This window comes from Hypanus sabinus, chromosome 16, assembly GCF_030144855.1.
Source record: "Hypanus sabinus isolate sHypSab1 chromosome 16, sHypSab1.hap1, whole genome shotgun sequence".
NCBI lineage: Eukaryota > Metazoa > Chordata > Chondrichthyes > Myliobatiformes > Dasyatidae > Hypanus > Hypanus sabinus.
Window position 1 is genome coordinate 73,484,641 of NC_082721.1, and position 17,950 is coordinate 73,502,590.

The window sequence follows — 17,950 nt, forward strand, 5'->3', positions numbered from 1 at the left end:
AGCAAGGAGGGGCCATGAGAAGGGCTTGGTGGGCAGGATTAAGACAAGGCATTCTACAAGTATGTGAAGTGCAAGAGGATGAACCGTGTGTGAATAGGACCAATCAGGCACATAAGTGGAAACGTGTGCATGGAGTCATATGAGGTAGAGGAGGTACTTAATGAATACTTTGCTTCACTATTCACCAGGGGAAAAGACCTTAGCAATTGTGGATTGTCTTGCATTGGACTGAAACGCTTGAGACATTATGAAAGAGGATGTGCTAGAACTTTTGAAAGGCATTACGTTAGATAAGTCATCGGGACCGGATGAGATATACCCCAGGCTACTCTGGGAAAAGAGGTAGGAAATCGATGAACCTCTTGCGATGATCATTGCATCACCAATAGGGTTGGGAGAAGTACAGGAGGATTGGAGGGTGGCAAATGCTGTTCCGTTGTTCCAGAACGGAAGTAGAGATAACCCAGAAAATTATAGACCAGTGAGTCTGACTTCAGTGGTGGGTAAATTGTTGAAGAAGATCCTGAAAGGCAGGACTTATGAGCCTTTGGAGAAACATTAACGATAGTCAGCATGGATTTGTCAAGGGCAGGTCGTACATTACGAGCCTGATTGAATTTTTTGAGCAGGTAATAAAACACATTGATGAAGGTAGAGCAGTGGACATAATGTATATGGATTTCAGTAAGACTTTTGATAAGGTTCCCCATAGAAGACTCCTTCAGACAATAAAAAGGCATGGGATCCAAGGAGACTTTGCTTTGTGGATCCAGAATTATCTTGCCCACAACAAGGCCGTGGGTGATTGTAGATGGTTCATATTCTGCATGGAGGTCAGTTACCGTGTTGTTCCACGGTATCTGTTCCACGGTTCCACGGGGATCTGTTCTGGGACCCTTACTCTTTGCGATTTTTATGAATGGCCTGGATGAAGAAAGTAGAAGGGTGGATTAGTATGTTTGCTGATGACCCAAAGGTTGGGGGTGTTGTGGATAGTCTGGAAGGTTGTCAGAGTTTACAGCAGGATATCAATAGGATACAGAATTGGGATGAGAAGTTGCAGATGGACCTCAAGCCAGATAAGTATGGAATGGTTCATTTTGGTAGGCCCAATATAAAGACAGAATATAATATAAATTGGAAAATTCTTCGCAGTTTGGAGGATCTGAGAGATCTTGGGTTCTGTATTGATAGACACTCAAAGCTTCTGCACAGGATGTTGTTAATAAAGTGTATGGTGTGTTGGCATTCATCAACCATGGGCTTGATTTCAAGACCCGCGAGGTAATGTGACAGCTATATAAGACCTTGTTCAGACTCCACTTGTAGTATTGTGTTCAGTTCTGGCCATCTCACTACAGGAAGGATGTGGATACTATAGAGAGAGTGCAGAGGAGATTTACAAGGATGTTGCTTGGATTGGAGGGCATACCTTATTAGTACAGGTTGAGTATACTTGTCCTTTTCTTCTTGAAAAAGGATGAGATGAGAGGTGACTTGATCGAAGTGTATAAGATGATGAGGGGTATTAATCGTGTGGATATCCAAAGGCTTTTTCCCAGGGCTGGAATGGCTAACATGAGGAGTTTATAGTTTTAAGGTGCTTGGAAATAGGTTCCAAGGGGATGTTAGAGGTACATTTTTCACACAGAGAGTGGTGGGTGCGTGGAATGCACTGCTAGCGGTGGTGGTGGAAGCGGATACAATAGGGTCTTTTAAGAGTCTCTTAGATAGGTACAAGGAGCTTAGAAAAAATAGACGGCTATATGCTAGGGATATTCTAGGCAGACTCCAGAACTGGCTACATGATCGGCACAACATTGTGGGCCGAAGGGCCTATAATAATGCTGTAAATTCCTATGTTCGAGTTCTACATTCAAATTAGGTTCAATATCTACTGAACAGGGAAAGGATGTTTTACAAGTTATGGCTAGCCAACCCAAAATACCATTCGCTCAGCTGAGCTCAAATTAGAATTGACATAAGGGCACTCTTATGTTTCCTCTTTCATCAATATATTTTTTCATTCATCCCCTTGTTGTAACTTGACTGAAAGTGAAATCAATTCCACCTCATCCACTGGAACTGGAAAACTGCGAATGAGGAAACAGGGTTTCAATTTTTCTAGCTGAAATCTGTCTCCAATCTGTTCAGCACTGTCATAATCATTTGAGTTTTACACAGCTGTCTGTAAACTCCAAGTTCTCAGCTGGAAGCTTCTCTCGTATTTCATGCACTTGTTAATGGAAGTTAGAGTCTGATTTCACATAGTTCCTCCTGCTTCCCTTTTAGTGTTCCATAAAAGAACAGGACACAGAACCTCTTCATGTTACTTTTCACCCAGTAACATACATCCGGAAAGATCTGCATTAGGTTCTCCAGTCCTAGAACACGTTCAGGGGAAATTATAAATAACCGAGTTGTCTATCTTTCCTGTCCAGTCCATTACCATTTAAGGCCGTCCACTAAAAGCAGAAGTGATTCCAGTGCGTAATAATTAAGTTGCATCACAGAACACGGAAGTTAGGCACGAAACTACAAACTACAACTTTCTAACTTTATCTTTCGAGTTTCTCAAGATCAAGAGATCCTCCTTCTGTGAACATGGAGCTAACAGACCATTATGAAAATATGAACAAGTTTCACCGCGTCGAACAAGGTGAAGGCGGATTTCAGTCGCAGCAACTAAAGGACAGGTTTCATCAATAAACCGATGGTTATTCTAACATTCTAGTTGTAACAGAGGCTAGTGGAGGGATGCAAAATGTTGATCAGAAACAAGAGATTCAAGCGAGTGCTCTGTGCTCCTTCTATCTGAGCGTATCTAGGAGGATGACACGTTGGATCTGTCGTAACTTGCAACAATCCAACCCCTGCTCAGTTCGACGTTAAACCTGGTTTGGGTAACGGTTCTTAAAATGAAGACATGTGGTTTTGGACAGTTCATAATTCCAGTGTTAGTAGTAATGCTCGAGTTGTCTGCTCTTTCGCAGTGCAAATCGGAAATGTTCAGATGTTGCTTTGCTTAATTATTGCCTCTCCCGCTCTCAGTGATGACTTTCACTCCTACCTTGCAGAACGTGGAGTCCAACCAGCAGAACACGTTGGAAGAAAACTCTTACCCGTGGTGGTGTACATATTGCTGGGCCTCTGCATCCTGCTCTCCGCTCTGACCCTTGGTGTTGTAGTGGTACAGTGTAAGCTTAAACGTTGAAACCTGTTCCATAATGACATTCGTAAAATAAAGACGTAAAATGCGGGAGAGACTTATCATGTCAGGCACTGTATGTGGAGAAATAGACGGTTAACCTTTTAAGCCGAGGACCTTTCAACAAAACTCTGAAAGAGAGAAAACAACTGAAACTTGGTAGCAGCGATGTTGGGAAGGGCAATGGCTAAAATATAATGCATGTAATGGGGTGAAAAACAGTACCCATTAGGTGGGCTTCTTTGTTTACTCCGTCGTTAATTTTGGGACGTCTAGATATTTGTAATCTTTCGAAGTTATTTTTAAAGTCCATTCAATTTTTAAACTATTTTATATATAGTTTTGCACTTTGTTTCGAATTTCCAAAACAAATTGAGGGACAGGCATGAACAAGTCTATAAGGACTCTCTCAGCAACACAGCAGAAACAAGCTGAGCATTCATTAGCCCACATTTATCGCAGTAACTACAGTTCATCAAACATCTTTGGACATTTTCTGATGTTTCTAACTCAATTTTCACTCTTCGCTTTGTGACATCTCCTTGGCCATTTAATTGCGCATGTCTTCCTTAAGACTTATACAAAGAGAGTGCCGTGTTCACTGCATATTATGCCCTTTGAGCCTGCAGTAAATTAATAGTGCTTTCAGACAAAATTAAAGAAAAACTTTAGCCCAAGGTTAGTAGACGGCATCTTTGAGCTGCACGCGTTGGAATCTGTTTCCAAACCTTCCGCAGCTGGTGATGCATATTAAGACAATTAATTGCTTGTAGATCATTAATTGATTTTCTAATTTTGCTGCTATACTGGTGGGTTGGGAGAGTGGGTATTTGCCATAACCTGTCGTGCTATACCATAAACGCCATGAAACATAGGACCCACTTACTAATCAAGGACCCATCAACTTCCGCTTTTAAATATATTCAAGGACCAAAAAGACCGTAGGCATAGGAGCAGAATTAGCTCATTCGACCCATTGAGTCTGCCCCGCCATTCCATCATGGCTGATTTATGATCCCTCTCAGCCACATTTTTCTGACTTTTCCTTGTAATCTTTGACGCCCTGACTTACCCAGGAACTACCAACCTCTGCTTCAAATATTCCTAATGACTTGACCTCCACAGCCGTCTGTGGCAATCAAGTCCAGAGATTCACCACCCTCTGTCTATAGAATTCCTTCTCATCACTGTACTAAATAGACGCCCCTCTATTTTGATGCTGTGTCCTCGGTTCTTGAACTCACCCACTATAGGAAACCGCCTCAACATATCCACTCTGTCTAAACCTTTTTGTTTTCGGTCGGTTTCACTATGAGTCCTCCCCTTCTTTCTTTTAAACTCGAGCATCACTTCGTATTTGGTGCTTGTGGGTGGAGCGACAACAATCCAGCAAAGGATGATTGAGTGTAGCAGTAGGGAAAATGGTGTGGAATTTATTTTGTCAGCACAGATCTAGGTTCTCATAGAACGTACTCAATACGTGATAAGCCAGCGTATTGCGACACAGGGATATGAGCTGGGTGTGTGGTATCAAGTATTCAGGATTTCTTCTTCTTCATCCTTTGAGGTTGTGGCTAGATTTCAGTACCCTCAAGGAAGTTGCACTTCCTTAATTTCAGTCATAGTAACTCGATAAATAATGTAAGGCTCACATGCCTATGGTTCCTGGTCTGTCTTTGTATCTGTCCGCAAACAAAGGCCGTTATTGTTAAGCTGGTTCTCCTTTGGCAATGGGAAATGAAACATCCCTGCCAGGACCCCTGAAAATTCTTTCCTAGCCTCACGCAATTCACTTGGTTAGAGCTGGGAATCTACCCCATTTCATATGCCTTTGCACCACGTTTACCTCTTTTCTTATAAGGTGGATATATTCAAACACATCAATCTTAGTTGCCTTTAATACCCAACATCAGTGACTTTCGCTATGTTCACTGATCCTGCTGTACCCACATTGAAACATCAGTCACGTGTCCAGCACCTTTTCAGATCAGAAGTGCTGATCCCTTTTCAGGAGAACCATCTACAAACTGAGATTTTCTTGGAAACTTAAAATGTATTCTGCCCCCATCCAGGTACATTCCAGATGAATTCTTGAAAGGGAAAGGAATGTCAGAGAATAAATAAGTTAATTCAAAAACTGGGTTCTCCAATCTAAATTGTTGCCTCGCTTCAGTTGCAGGAAATTTGGAGAAGTCAAGCTGCTCAATCGCCAAACAGCAGGCTGAGATTTCAAACCTGAGGGAGGGTAAGTTTAGCAATTACTAGTGAGACGATTTTCACCACAGTTAAAAGCAGAACTGGAAACACTGACTTAAATCTCTACACTCCATCTGGTAAAACACAGCTTCTTGTAATGTACTTAGGTACTTTTAATGTAAATGTACTTAGTTCCCAGTCTGTATTAAGTAGTGCTATATAGAATTCGAGCAGAACCTGCCTGTTCATGTTCTCTGCCTCAGAATCAAATTTTCTCCTAAGTATAGGAGACAAATAACTTTGTCTTTTACTGTGACCCTTACGTCGAGTGAAATGAAAAAGTTAAAGCTAATTTCTGCATGGTATTTCCCATTGCTCGAAACATGGTTAAATGTGAAACGCAACCTGACTGATTCATATCTACAGCGCACATGCTCCCTATGTTAAATCTCATACCCCCCATGATCGATGATATGAAATTCCGCCCCATCCAGGGAGGTTGCAGGTGACTTAGTGAAGGGGCAAGGAGTGTCGGAGCAGAAATAAGTTAATTCAAAAACTGGCTTCCACAATCTAAACTGTTGCTTCTCTTCGGTTGCAGGAAATTTTGAGAAGATTAACGGCTCACTCGCAAAACTTCAGGCTGCGATTTCACAGCTGAAGGAGAGTAAGTTTAGTTATTATCAGGGAGACGATTTAATCTCTAAATAGTCACACAAAAATGAGCAAATGCCGAATGTGTAGTGCCTCCGTAATCAAAGGTTGCTAACTAGAACTTCCCACAAGATAAGGCAGACTCAGGTCAGAAGACTAGGTGGTCGGGTGGAATGTGGTAGGACGTTCTCGAGGGAAGAGGAAGTTGACGCCTGCATCTAAACCCTTTGCCCAGGTAATCTTGCCTGGTGTGTTCGGTGTAAGCAGTGTAAGTAGACGCAAGAAGTGATATTCAACAGGAGCAGATTAGACAGTACGCCTTGCTCTCAACCAGAACGCCTGGTCTGCGACTTTTGGATTGAATGATTGGATAGAGCGATCTTTAACGGAACGTGTCCAAGAGAGAAGGAAACAAAAAGGGAGCTGTCATGTAAGTTCGGAAAGTGACATTGGACGAGATGCCGTAACTAAATCATAGCAGACGTCTCGGAAGGCTGTAAAGAGAAGATTACAGAGAATGGGGATAAGAGCCCCTGCTGGGGTTGGGTGATAAGGAAGAGAAGTCTGAAACTCATTGTTGTATGGTCGAGAGCCCACGCGGGTCTGTGAGCAACAGGAATAATCGGAGATGGGGGTTCCTGGGAATCACTAGGAGAGCAGATTAGATCGGTGATGTCCCTTTTAAGTTATACAATTTAGGAACTTATAATGTAGTCCGCATGCTTGAAATAATATGATTATACATATTCCACGTGCAAAACTTATATGAGCAAGGAGAATTATGAGCATTTGTAGTGTTCGAACTATTTCAAACTTGCATTTGTATTTCTTCGCAGATCTGCCAGCTCTGCAATCTTTCAACAAATGGAAATTCTTCAATCACAGACTGTATTACTTCTCATTATCTGAAGTAACGTCGGATGAAGCTCAAGAATTCTGCGCCTCAATGAACTCCAAACTTGTGGTCATTAACAGTGGGGAGGAACAGGTAGAGGCAATTTAACTATTAAATACACTTATATTTTGTCGGATTCGGGCATATCTTAAAAAAAAGCGTTTCATTGAATGTTGTGTATTAGGAACAGGATTTGAAGGACCTTCATACAGCATATTCAGTAAAATGAACAAAAAACGGTTCCCTTTAATTTAGAGACATAGCACGGTAATGGGTCCTTCCGCCCATTGACACCCTGTTACTAATTAATCTACGAACCTATATACGTCTTTGTAATGTGAGGGGACTGCACAGCACACCGATCAAATCCACACGGTTATGGGTAGGGTTGGTGGGGGTGGTAAAAAATATTTAGACAGTTGCAAAGTTGAACCCAAGTTAGTGGCGCTATAATAGCTGGACACTATCGTGTTTTCGAAAGGACGGATTAACAAAGGATTTACAGAGAGGTGGCTTTGTTCAAACCATCAGCCTTTACTGGTACTGTTCAGACCTCGTTTTTCTGCAGGGATGATCCCACGTTCGTGCAGCCTCTGACTGAGAATAATCTCGAGACTCCCGCACCCCGCGGACGACTGCAGAGTCTGTGAAGAATTTCGACTCTATTTGCCGCCACGCTGAGTCAGCGACTCCCTGCTCGTTGTCGGTGGCATGAGTGTGCATCTGGGAGGGGCGATGGGGGAAAAGGAGGATCTGGGAGCAGGAAGATGAAGATAGGAAGGGGAGAGCATGTTACGAATGGGGGCTGGGAGGTCGTGATGAGTAGGAGATCATGCCGGTGCGGAGGTTGGTTTGATGTATCTCTGGGACGCAGGTCAAGGAGGTCAACTGAGTGCAGCGGTCTGCTGCATTTGTGAAGACCAACACCCCAATCTCTCCCACAATCAGCGCCCAGCTTTAGCTGCCATGCTAGATTTTAAACCGACGTTACATCTGAGCAGGCTGCCCCTTTGTAATTCATACTCCTATTACCCCGGAGCAAAGATTCGTTTAACATAGGTTAACAACATTCCTAAGGTGATTTGAGATGCCTTTCTCTCCTAGTAACCCCTCCTATCAATGGTCGAGTGTTCAGATGCTCTTAATCCGGTCTCTTCATATGAGGAACGAAAACGTACGGATTACATATTGTGGGTAATAAACAGAGCCAGACAATATTTGACCTGGTCTCTTATGACCTGGCAACAATTTAGAACACATAACAAATAAATGTTCTTGATCCACGATGTGCAGATCATGATGGCAATTTAAGCAGCACATCTGTCTAATACGTCACATCTGTTTGCACGTGCTCTGTGTTTCTCGATTCACTGCTGGGCTATGTGTCTGCTGAAAGAATTATTGAGGCTACTTATGTAACTCCATCCACAACCGCCTCTGACTATGCGCTCCATGCACATGCCACGTTTGTGTCAAAATGGGTCTTGTAAATCTCCTTTAAAACCCCTCCACCCCCCACACTTTATATCGCCTAATATTTTACAGATTCTTTGGGGAAAAAAAAAGACTCTGACTTTATGCCTCGCAGAATTTTATATACTTCTATCAGATCGCAATTCTCCCTCCGGATTTCCGGAGTAAGCACTCTTTGCGTAAACCCTCCTCAGATTTAATATTGTTTAATCCAAGCAATATCCCGGTGAACCTCTTCTGCACTTCTTCTTTATATACAAAGAAATATATGGTTCTCAACAAAACCTTGGCTGCACGAAGTTCAGATGACCATATCCAAAAACTCCATGCTTATCCAGACATTACCAATAAAAACGCACTGCAATATTTTCCCATTACTATTGTAAGGCTTACTGAGCTCAAGCAGTTTGTTTGGCCCAACTGCACTTAAATAGAGGAACATCATGATTTGTTGTGCCACCTTGGGGCGCGAGAAATGATAGGAAAATCTCTACCAATGCCTCTTCAACCTCCTTTCTGATTTTCCCAATAAGGTCGGATAGATCTCATTAGGTCTAATTAGTACGTTAATTTCCCCGTGCTCCAGGCATGGATTCCCCCCTTCGTCCATGATTACCCCACACACGTGCTAGTTACCTTCTTGTTTTAAATCCAACTCATCAAGGATATTTGTCGGCCCCTTTGTCCTCTTCCAATTCTCCCTTTACCTTCTTTCCCGTTCTTCAATATCTCTAAATGACTTTATCCAACTTCCACTTCCAAGAAAATGCCCGTGGTATCTTTCTCCTCTCGCAACATCTCTCCTCAATGTCAGCGAGAGCAAAAGCGGCAGATAAATCCAGCCTGGGCCAAACAAGAACAGTTCTCGCCTGTACCATTACATCGGCTAACAGAGGCCAGGGTCACGTAATACTTTAAAAATCGAGCTTCTGAGTGCCCTCAAAGGACTGAAGCAAAGTAGCCTCGTAGAGGGTCTGGCAGGAAAGCACTATGGTCTTGCTTGTGGCTCCAATGGTAGGTACCCTAGATTGATTTCAGGCACTGTTTATATAAACAGAAAACCAAATCGCCACTTTAGTAGAGCTAATGCAATAACTTTTTTTTCATGTGTATGTGTGTGTGTGTGTGTGTGTGTTCTGCTCGGTCAATGGCTACTCAGAAACAACTTATAGTTGTATCACTAATAATGGGAAAGAATTACTTGTGCGCACCTTGTTATTTACCTGACAGGCATACATCGGGGAAAATAGAAAACAAAATCATTGGATTGGACTCCGTTACTCTGCCAAAGAACAGACTTGGCGTTGGGTGGATGGCACGAATTATACTTCAAATGTTAAGTAAGTATTGTTTCATATGTCACAGTGCGGAGTTAGATCTACGGATGTTCTAGTTTGCTGTTATCCTCCTTTACTTCAGATTTTTTTTCTGACATTATCTTACACCGCTGGCAATAAGCTTCCAGTTACCGGCCCTTATGCTCCTGGATGAACTTATTTTGTATCTTTTCCTGTTCATGTTGAAATATCTCAGTGTAAATCTAAAGCTATCCCTCTACACTTCTATCTGGACGATGCTGGACATAAACGTCTGGCCCTTATCGCCGGTCACACAAGTATCTTAATAAACAACAGAAGGCTTCCTCTGACTCAGCCGACCTGCAGGAATGCTGGTACTGAGATAACGAAAAGCATTTCGAATGTTTAAAAGAGTGAAACGAGAACAAACGTTTCTGTGGATGCAATGTTGTCGGCTGTATAAACCCCTAGGAAGACTGAGAAAGACGTACAACAATCCAAATCTGACGTAAAAACAGCAAACTCTACGAATACTTCGCAAGTTGGTCATCTTCATTGAGAGTGAACATGCACACAACTGCATGGTAAATAGGCAGATGGAAAATTAGGCTGAGAGACAAGCGAGGCAAGAATAAGGGACAAGTACTTAGACAGGGCAGTGGAAGTGAAGGTTGCCGATGGGTACAGAGTGCCGGTGTTTAGTACAGACAGTCCCAGAATCTTGGGGGATGAAACCACGCCTGGCTCGATCCGCAGAAATTCTTCTAATTGTCAATGGCGTAGTCTGCCTTTGCATATTTTTCTGTCTAGTCCAATGGCCTTTCGTCGAATGTCTAGAGTGGGGTGTAAGAAAGGAGACACGTTAGCATGTGAGAAAAAATGGCATCAATGTTTCATAAACAAATTTTGGTATCGGAGGCAATGCACGGTTATCACGGTGGTTCCTAAATGGGCCACAATAGGAGGTATATCGAGAGCTTTAGATGTTTAGCAACTAGTGTTCCGTGAAACTCCGGCAGTGCGTGCGTCATAAGTTGTTCTTGCATATATTATCCAACGGTCAATTTGTTCTGCTCCACCTCTTTTTCCTGCCTCAGGTTCTGGGCGAGAGGTCAACCCAATGGTGGCGAAGACTGTGTTACAGTGTCTGATAATGGATTGTGGCACGATTGGCCATGCAATGACAATCATTTCTTCATTTGTGAGAAGCCGGCATGGTAACCGTGATGCACTGAGCGAAGTCCACTACTCCCCATAGCTTCTTAAGTTCCCGTACATATTTTGACTTCTTTCCGGACTCCTCCCCTTTCCATGCTCAAATTTCAAACTTTTCCATCCTAACTCTGTTCATGGTGCTCCCATCGTGCCTGTGCAAACTTCAACTGAAAGCATTGATTATCGTGCATGCCTGTGAGTGAATCTGATTCAGTTTTCCTGCCCGGCTAGTGGAAGGTGTTAAAACAATACCCCTTATATCTTCTCAAGGAATCTGTCTTACACGGCATCACCACCGCTCCCCATCCAGTTCTCTGGGAGATCACGCGAACATCGGGGCAAGTTAAGTTTGCACACAGTGAGCTTCATATCCTGCTGAAATTTTCTTTTCTCGGCAAACTCTCAACTGCTAAACTCGAGGCTGAATAAATGAACTTTGTATTACTAGGTCTTGGGTTGTCAGCGTGTTTATTATCACCAGTCAGTGAGTTCAAGAGGGTGGAGTCTGAAGCAGGATGCGTTTATATTGATATGCATTGTCCAAGGTTTCGTTGCTCATCAAATCTCCGGTAATTTATGTCCCAACGCATAGACCTTTCTGAAGAGAATATTTGGTTAATGCTTACATCAGATTTCAGATGAGAAGAACACTCGCAGTAATAGAATAGTGTTAGAATAGCTTTTACACAAGTCTTTCGCGACTATATGTTTGCTTTTTACACCTTGCACCACTATCGATAAAGCACTGAGATGTCTTTCATTTCCTAAATGTATACTCGACTCATCCTAAGACCTCAGCTAAAGTCCCATGTTTTAAGAAGTATTGTACATTGCTTCTCTTCTTCCTCCACAATAAAATGCGTGAGCTCACATTTCCCTGTAGTAAACCTAAGAGGCCGTCTGTCTGCCAGTTCTATCGGCCTGCTGTTGTGGATCACAGCTTCCTTCTTTATCCATCACACTGCCACTGCATGTGTCTTCTGTGAATAATGAAATCAAGCTTGTATTCCTTTGGCTCATAATGTGTCCCCCCAAAAAGCAATGGCATTACCACTGATTTCTGGAGAACATCATTATTCACTTTACTTTAGCACGGAAACAAACCTCGCCTTCTGTTGTTGTTGTTCATCCAACGCATTTCTTAAGTTACCATTGTCTATTTTACACTAAATGCTTCAGCTGGACTGAGAAGCCTCTTACTTTGTATCGCATAAAATTCCTTCTGGAACGTAAGTCCATCATTTAAAGTAGTTAGTGGAGCAGATCAATGTGAGCAATACTTAAAACATACTTAAACATCGATTGGTCAAGCACTACTTCACCTTAAAATCTGTTAGCCTTTTTTAGTTAATTCGGATTCCAGTGAGTGAATATGAATGAAATAAACGAAATCAATTTTTCTTAAACCTTCTTCATGAGGGAGGAATTCCTGCTAATCAGCTCCGGCAGCAATGACACTGCAGCTGAGATGCTGTCTGGTCCTTCCTCCAGATCTACTAGCTTTCTGATCGAGACCTTTCATTATTTGCAGCCTCCATTCTTCCACCATTTTATTTCATTTTGTTCATCACACGAAAACAACTATTGTGGAGGTGTAATGTGAAGGGAAAGGAAGAGCTTAGTAATAATTCGGATTGATTTGTAGCTGCACTCTGTTGCACAAGACTCTGTGCGCTGTAAATCTAAAGCTTGCAAACTGACGAGGATGCGAACTTCTCGTCAACTTTGTCGTTGGTGGGCAAACCTGTGTCTGGAGACTTTTGACAAGATCGGGACATCAGCCTGAGCAAACTGCTGCTCAGCATTTTCCGTTAGGCACAGATAAACCCTGCATTACAGCCCAATGGGGCTGAGAAGAAGAGTAAACACTCACCTTTATGTATTGCCCTCATATCTTTGTAGCACCGTCATCTGAGTGATCAGAGTCAGAGTGGTAAACTAGGCTTCTGCAAAAAGAGGCTTCATTCAGAAAGAGCAAAGAAAAGAAAAGCTCAAGATTTTTCCTTCTCTTTATATCTGCTCAGCTGTGACAGGGATAACAGTTAGGATAGTGAAATGTGGGAAGCGGGAAGGTAGGGGGTTGTCCAGTGTCCCTGACGACTACAACTGCGAGAAGTGCAGCTTCTAACAAAGCACGTTAAGGAGTTGGGGATGCAAATGGATAAACTCTCGATTATTACGGAGCCTGTAGGACATATAGAGCGGTAGATACATCCAAGTGCAGGAGATAGGAAAGTGGGTTACAATCAGGAAGGGGAAGGGGGTTAAGGAGCTAGTGTAGAGTACCCCTGTGGTCATCCTTCTTAGCAACAGGTATATCACTGGATACTGTGAGGGGTTGACCTAATAGAGGAAAGTCACATTGGTCTGGTCTCTGTGAATCAGAAGGGAAGGGAGGAGAAGAGGCATGCTGTGGTGATAGGAGATTCATTAGTTAGAACAAAGGACAGGAGAGTCTGTGGGTGAGAAGGAGATTCACAGAAGGTATGCTGCCTCCAGGGTGCCAGGGTCCTGGATATCTCAGATCGAGTCCTCAGCATTCTTAAATGGGAGGGTGAATAGCCAGAAGTCATGCTCCATGTAGGTACCAATGGCATGGGTAGGATGAGTGACAAGATTCTGCATAGGGAGTTAGGTGTGAAGTTACAGGGTAGGACCTTCAAGGTTGTGATCTCAGAAATGCTTCCCATGGCACGTGTTAGTGATATTCAGTTAAATACGTGGCTAAGGAGTTGTAGGAAGGAGGGCATGATGCTTTTGGATCATTGGGCTCTCTTCCTGGGAAGGTGGGACCTGTACAGAAGGGGTGGGTTGGACCTGAAATGGGGGGTGGGGGGGAGCTAATATCCTACTGGGAATGTTTGTTAATGCTGCATAGTGGAGTTTAAAATTAGAGTTGCAGGGGATGGGAACACGAGTGCCAGAACAGTTAGCAGAGAGGTTGTGGTGGCAGATGTTGGTAAGAACTCAGACAAAGTTAGGAATCAAAAGGTTGAGCATGGTGCAGCTAGTGTCGTGGGATGCCTATATTTCAATGCAAGAAATATCGTAGAAAAGACAGATAATAGTGCTGAAGATGAGACAGCTGGTTTTCAAACAGAGGCAATGCGTACTGAGGAACAGCTGTCAATAGGACAAAATTGCAGTCAACAGGATGAATTGCAACTTTAAAGGTGGTGAAAATTGGAAATGGTGCATACAGGACTGAAGGTGTTATATTTCAATGCATGCAGTATGCGAAATAAGGTAGATGAACCTGCAGCACAGTTGCAGATTGGCAGGTATGATATTGCAGGCATTACTGAATATTGGCTGAAAGATTATAGTTGGTAGCTTAATGTCCAAGGAAACACTTAGTATCGAAGGATCGGCAGGAAAGCAGAGGGGATGGCAATGCTCTGTTTGTAAAACAAATGAAATCAAATCCTGGGAAAGAGATGACATAGGGTTGGAAGGCATTGAATTATTATGGATAGAACTAAGGATTGCATGTGTAAGAAGACCCCGATGGGAGTTTTAAACAGATCCTCAAAGAATAGTAAGGATGTGGCCTACAAATTACAATGGGAGATAGAAAATGCATGCCAAAAGTGCAATTGTACAATAATCATGGGGGACTTGAATAGGCAGATTGATTGGAAAAATCAGGTTGGTGCTGGATCCCAAGAGGCGAATGTCTACAGTGCCTACGAGATGGCATTTTCGAGAAGCTCGTGGCTCAGCCCACTCGAAGATCAGCTATTCTGGAATGGGTGTTGTGCAATGAGCCAGAATTGATTAGAAGCTTAAGGTAAAAGAACCCTTAAGAACAAGTGATCTGATTCACTCTGAAATTTAAGAAGAATGTCAAGTCAGATGTTTCAGTAACATAATGGATGAATTGACTGGGGTAAGAACAATGGCAGTAATGACGGCACAGCAACAATGGCTGGACTTTCTGGAAGCAATTCAGAAGACAGAAGATATGTAGATCCCAAAGAGGAAGAAGTATTCTAAGGGAAACTGTCAAATGTATACAGGTTGGAGCTCAAATCTTCTAGAAGTCATATTCACTGATCCTCAGAAGACGCCCACATCTTGGGTCCAAAAAATCACGATTCTCACCAGATCGAATCTTATGACGGGTTCTTTCCAGTGTCTTCTCTCGTCGAACAGAGAAAAAAATCCTATCAGTATCAGGTACAAATGAAAACACGTTCACGCAGTCTTCTACCCTGATTGGATGGCCCACATTCCTAAGTATGCCTTATCTCTAACAATATCCAAACACTGTTAGCAATTAAACCATTACCAGGGTGTTATACCATAAGACCATAAGACATAGGAAGAGAATTAGGCCATTCAGCCTATCGACATTACATCATTACTGATTCTCGCCATGTCCTTCGATAACTTGACCAATCAGGAATCTATCAATTTCCACTCAAAATATTCCCACAGACTTGGTCTCCTCCGCAGTCTGTGGCAATTACTTCCTCAGCACGGTCTACCCTTTCACCTATACTCATATTATCAGCAATCTTTGCCACAAAGCAATCAATTTCATTATCAAAATCAATCACAAACAATGTGAAAGGTAGCAGGCCCAATCTGACTCCTGAGGAACACCACCAGTCGTTAGCAGCTAGCCAGAAAAGGCCATCTTTATTGCCACTTGCTGCCACCTGCCTGTCAGCCATTCCTCTATCCGTGCCAGTACCTTTCCTGAAACGCCATAGTATTTTATCTTGTTAAGCAGCCTCAAGTGTGGCACCTTATCAAATGTTTTCTGAGCATCTAAGAAAATGACACCCACTGTCTCTCCTCTGTACACCCTGCTTGCTTCTTCCTCGAAGAACTGTAAGAGATTTGTCAGGCGAGATTTCCCTTTACAGAAACCATGCTGACTTTGACTTCTTTTATCATTAGACTCCTGGTACCCTGAAACCTCACCCTTAACCTCACCCAAAGGACGCCAACACTTTCACAACCACTGAATTTTTTTTTGCCTTTCTCCCTTCTTAAAGAGTGGAGTGATATTTGCAATCTTCCAGTCCTCCAGAACCAAGAAACAAGTGAACTTGAAAAGTCATGACCAATGCATCCGCTATATCTGGAGTAAACTTTCTCAGGATTTGAGGATGTAGTCCATCTGGTCCAGGTGACTTACCCACCTTAAGATGTTTGAGTTTGCCTAGCATTTATTCCTTTGTAGAGGTAATGGCACTCTCTCCTGCTCTCTAGCACTCATGGACTGCAGGCACACTGCTTGTGTCTTGCACAGTGAAGACTAATGCAAAGCACCCAATAATTTCATCCGCAATTCCTTTTTTCCTACATTACTCCTTCACTCATTATTTTCCAGTGGTCCAATATGAACTCTCACCTCCCTTTTACTCTTTACATAACTGAAAAAACTTTGACGATCGTGTTTCATATCATTGTCTAGTTTGCCGTCATATTTGATCTTTTCTCTTCATATGACCTTTTAGCCTTTTATTGCATTTTAAAATCGTCCCAATCACCCTAATTACTTTTGCTACATTGTATCCACTTCTCTTGGCGTTTACGCAGTCCCTAACTTCCCTTGTCAGCCATGTTAGTTAAATTAATGCAAGTTTAAAATCACAGTTCTGCTGGCACAATTTGTATTTTTGACAAACTCGTGTATTTTTCATAATATTCTGTGTTTTGTTTCTTTTGTTTCCACCTACTGGTTGGAAAAGTGCCAGATCGTTTTTCATTGGCTAAGTGTTACTACATGAGATACACGCGCTCTGGCAATGTGTCTCGATTTGGTCCTGCTGTTGTTACCGTGTTCGGATATGGCCCAAGTGCGGAGTGAGAGACACTGAAACAGGTCGATAGTTCACAGACTTTAATACAAACAGTGTTAAAGGAAAAAATAGAACAATAAACGCTAGGCGAAACAGGGCCGTTAGCTAAAACTCTCAAAAGGAAAACGAAGCCTACATTGCGGTTGAAAAGAACATCTAAGCATTAAACGAATGTTTCAGATTCAGTTGATTTAAAAGTCCAATATTTCACGGAAGGCAGAATGCAAAACAGCAGCGAAGTGTTGCTATGCTCTGTCCAAGACTCGACAAGCATAACGACGACAATAATAGAGTTAAATACTATCACGATTAAGTAATAATTACCTGCCATAATAATTACCTGACTAAATAATAATTACCAATCACAAGCGCAATTGCCGTATCTACTGCGCTGCCGAATTCTGTGTCCCCTGGAAGTCCCGGATTAGCGACTTGTCCAAGATGTCCTTCACCGGGATCCAAGTACGTTCTTCTGGGACATACCCTTCCCAGTCCACAAGGTACTGGACCTTACCACGTACCTGGCGAGATGCCAGGAGGCGCCACACAGTATAGAAAAGGGAACCATATAACAGGCGGGGGGAGGAGCAGATGGGGGTGACCGGAGCCAAGGTAGTAGTCGGCTTGAGCTGGGAAATATGGAATACTGGGTGGATCTTCAGTGATGCTGGCAGACGCAATCTATAGGATGCCTTGGTGACGGCCTTTTCCTTTACAAGCGGTCCAACGTCGCGCGGTACCAATTTCCTGTTCACAACCTTCAGGGGAAGATCCCTTGATGCCAACCAGACCTCATCTCCTGGCTTGAATGGCCTAACCTGTCGATGTAGTCGATCAGCCTGCCGCGAATATTGTTTGTGAGCGCGCAGCAGAGAAACCCTGGCTCGTCTCCAGGTATGCTTGTAGCGCTGGATCATCTGTTCAGCAGTAAGAACTCCTACGTCGGCTTCCTGATCAGGGAAGAGCGGGGGCTGGAATCCCTTCTGGCATTCAAAGGGTGACATACCGGTGGAGAACGACTGGAGGTTATTGTGGGCGATTTTTGCCCAAACCATTTGGAAGCTTCAGGACACGGGGTGGGAGGAGGCAAGGCAGAGCCGGGTTGTTTCCAACTCCAGGTTCACTCTTTCAGTTGGCCATTAGATTGGGGGTGCCCATTGCTCCTACAAGACAGCAGAAAGCCTTCTAAAAGCGG

General features: G+C 43.0%; 1 protein-coding gene across 1 annotated transcript; it reads left to right on the top strand.

Annotated features, from left to right (window-relative positions):
- The first annotated feature begins 2,604 nt into the window (after positions 1 to 2,604).
- On the top strand, positions 2,605 to 11,316 carry LOC132405918 (hepatic lectin-like). The gene is made up of 7 exons (XM_059990898.1): positions 2,605 to 2,659; positions 3,078 to 3,197; positions 5,382 to 5,453; positions 6,006 to 6,071; positions 6,895 to 7,046; positions 9,657 to 9,766; positions 10,822 to 11,316. Exons 1-7 carry the CDS (start codon positions 2,605 to 2,607, stop codon positions 10,943 to 10,945), a joined length of 699 nt encoding a protein of 232 aa, XP_059846881.1. The 3' UTR covers positions 10,946 to 11,316.
- The last annotated feature ends 6,634 nt before the right edge of the window (positions 11,317 to 17,950 follow it).

Coding starts and splice junctions, on each gene's coding strand:
- LOC132405918 (XM_059990898.1), top strand. CDS start 2,605: ATGGAGCTAACAGACCATTATGAAAATATGAACAAGTTTCACCGCGTC. Junction 6,072..6,894: donor GATTTCACAGCTGAAGGAGA/GTAAGTTTAGTT, acceptor ATTTCTTCGCAG/ATCTGCCAGCTCTGCAATCT. Junction 7,047..9,656: donor TTAACAGTGGGGAGGAACAG/GTAGAGGCAATT, acceptor TTTACCTGACAG/GCATACATCGGGGAAAATAG.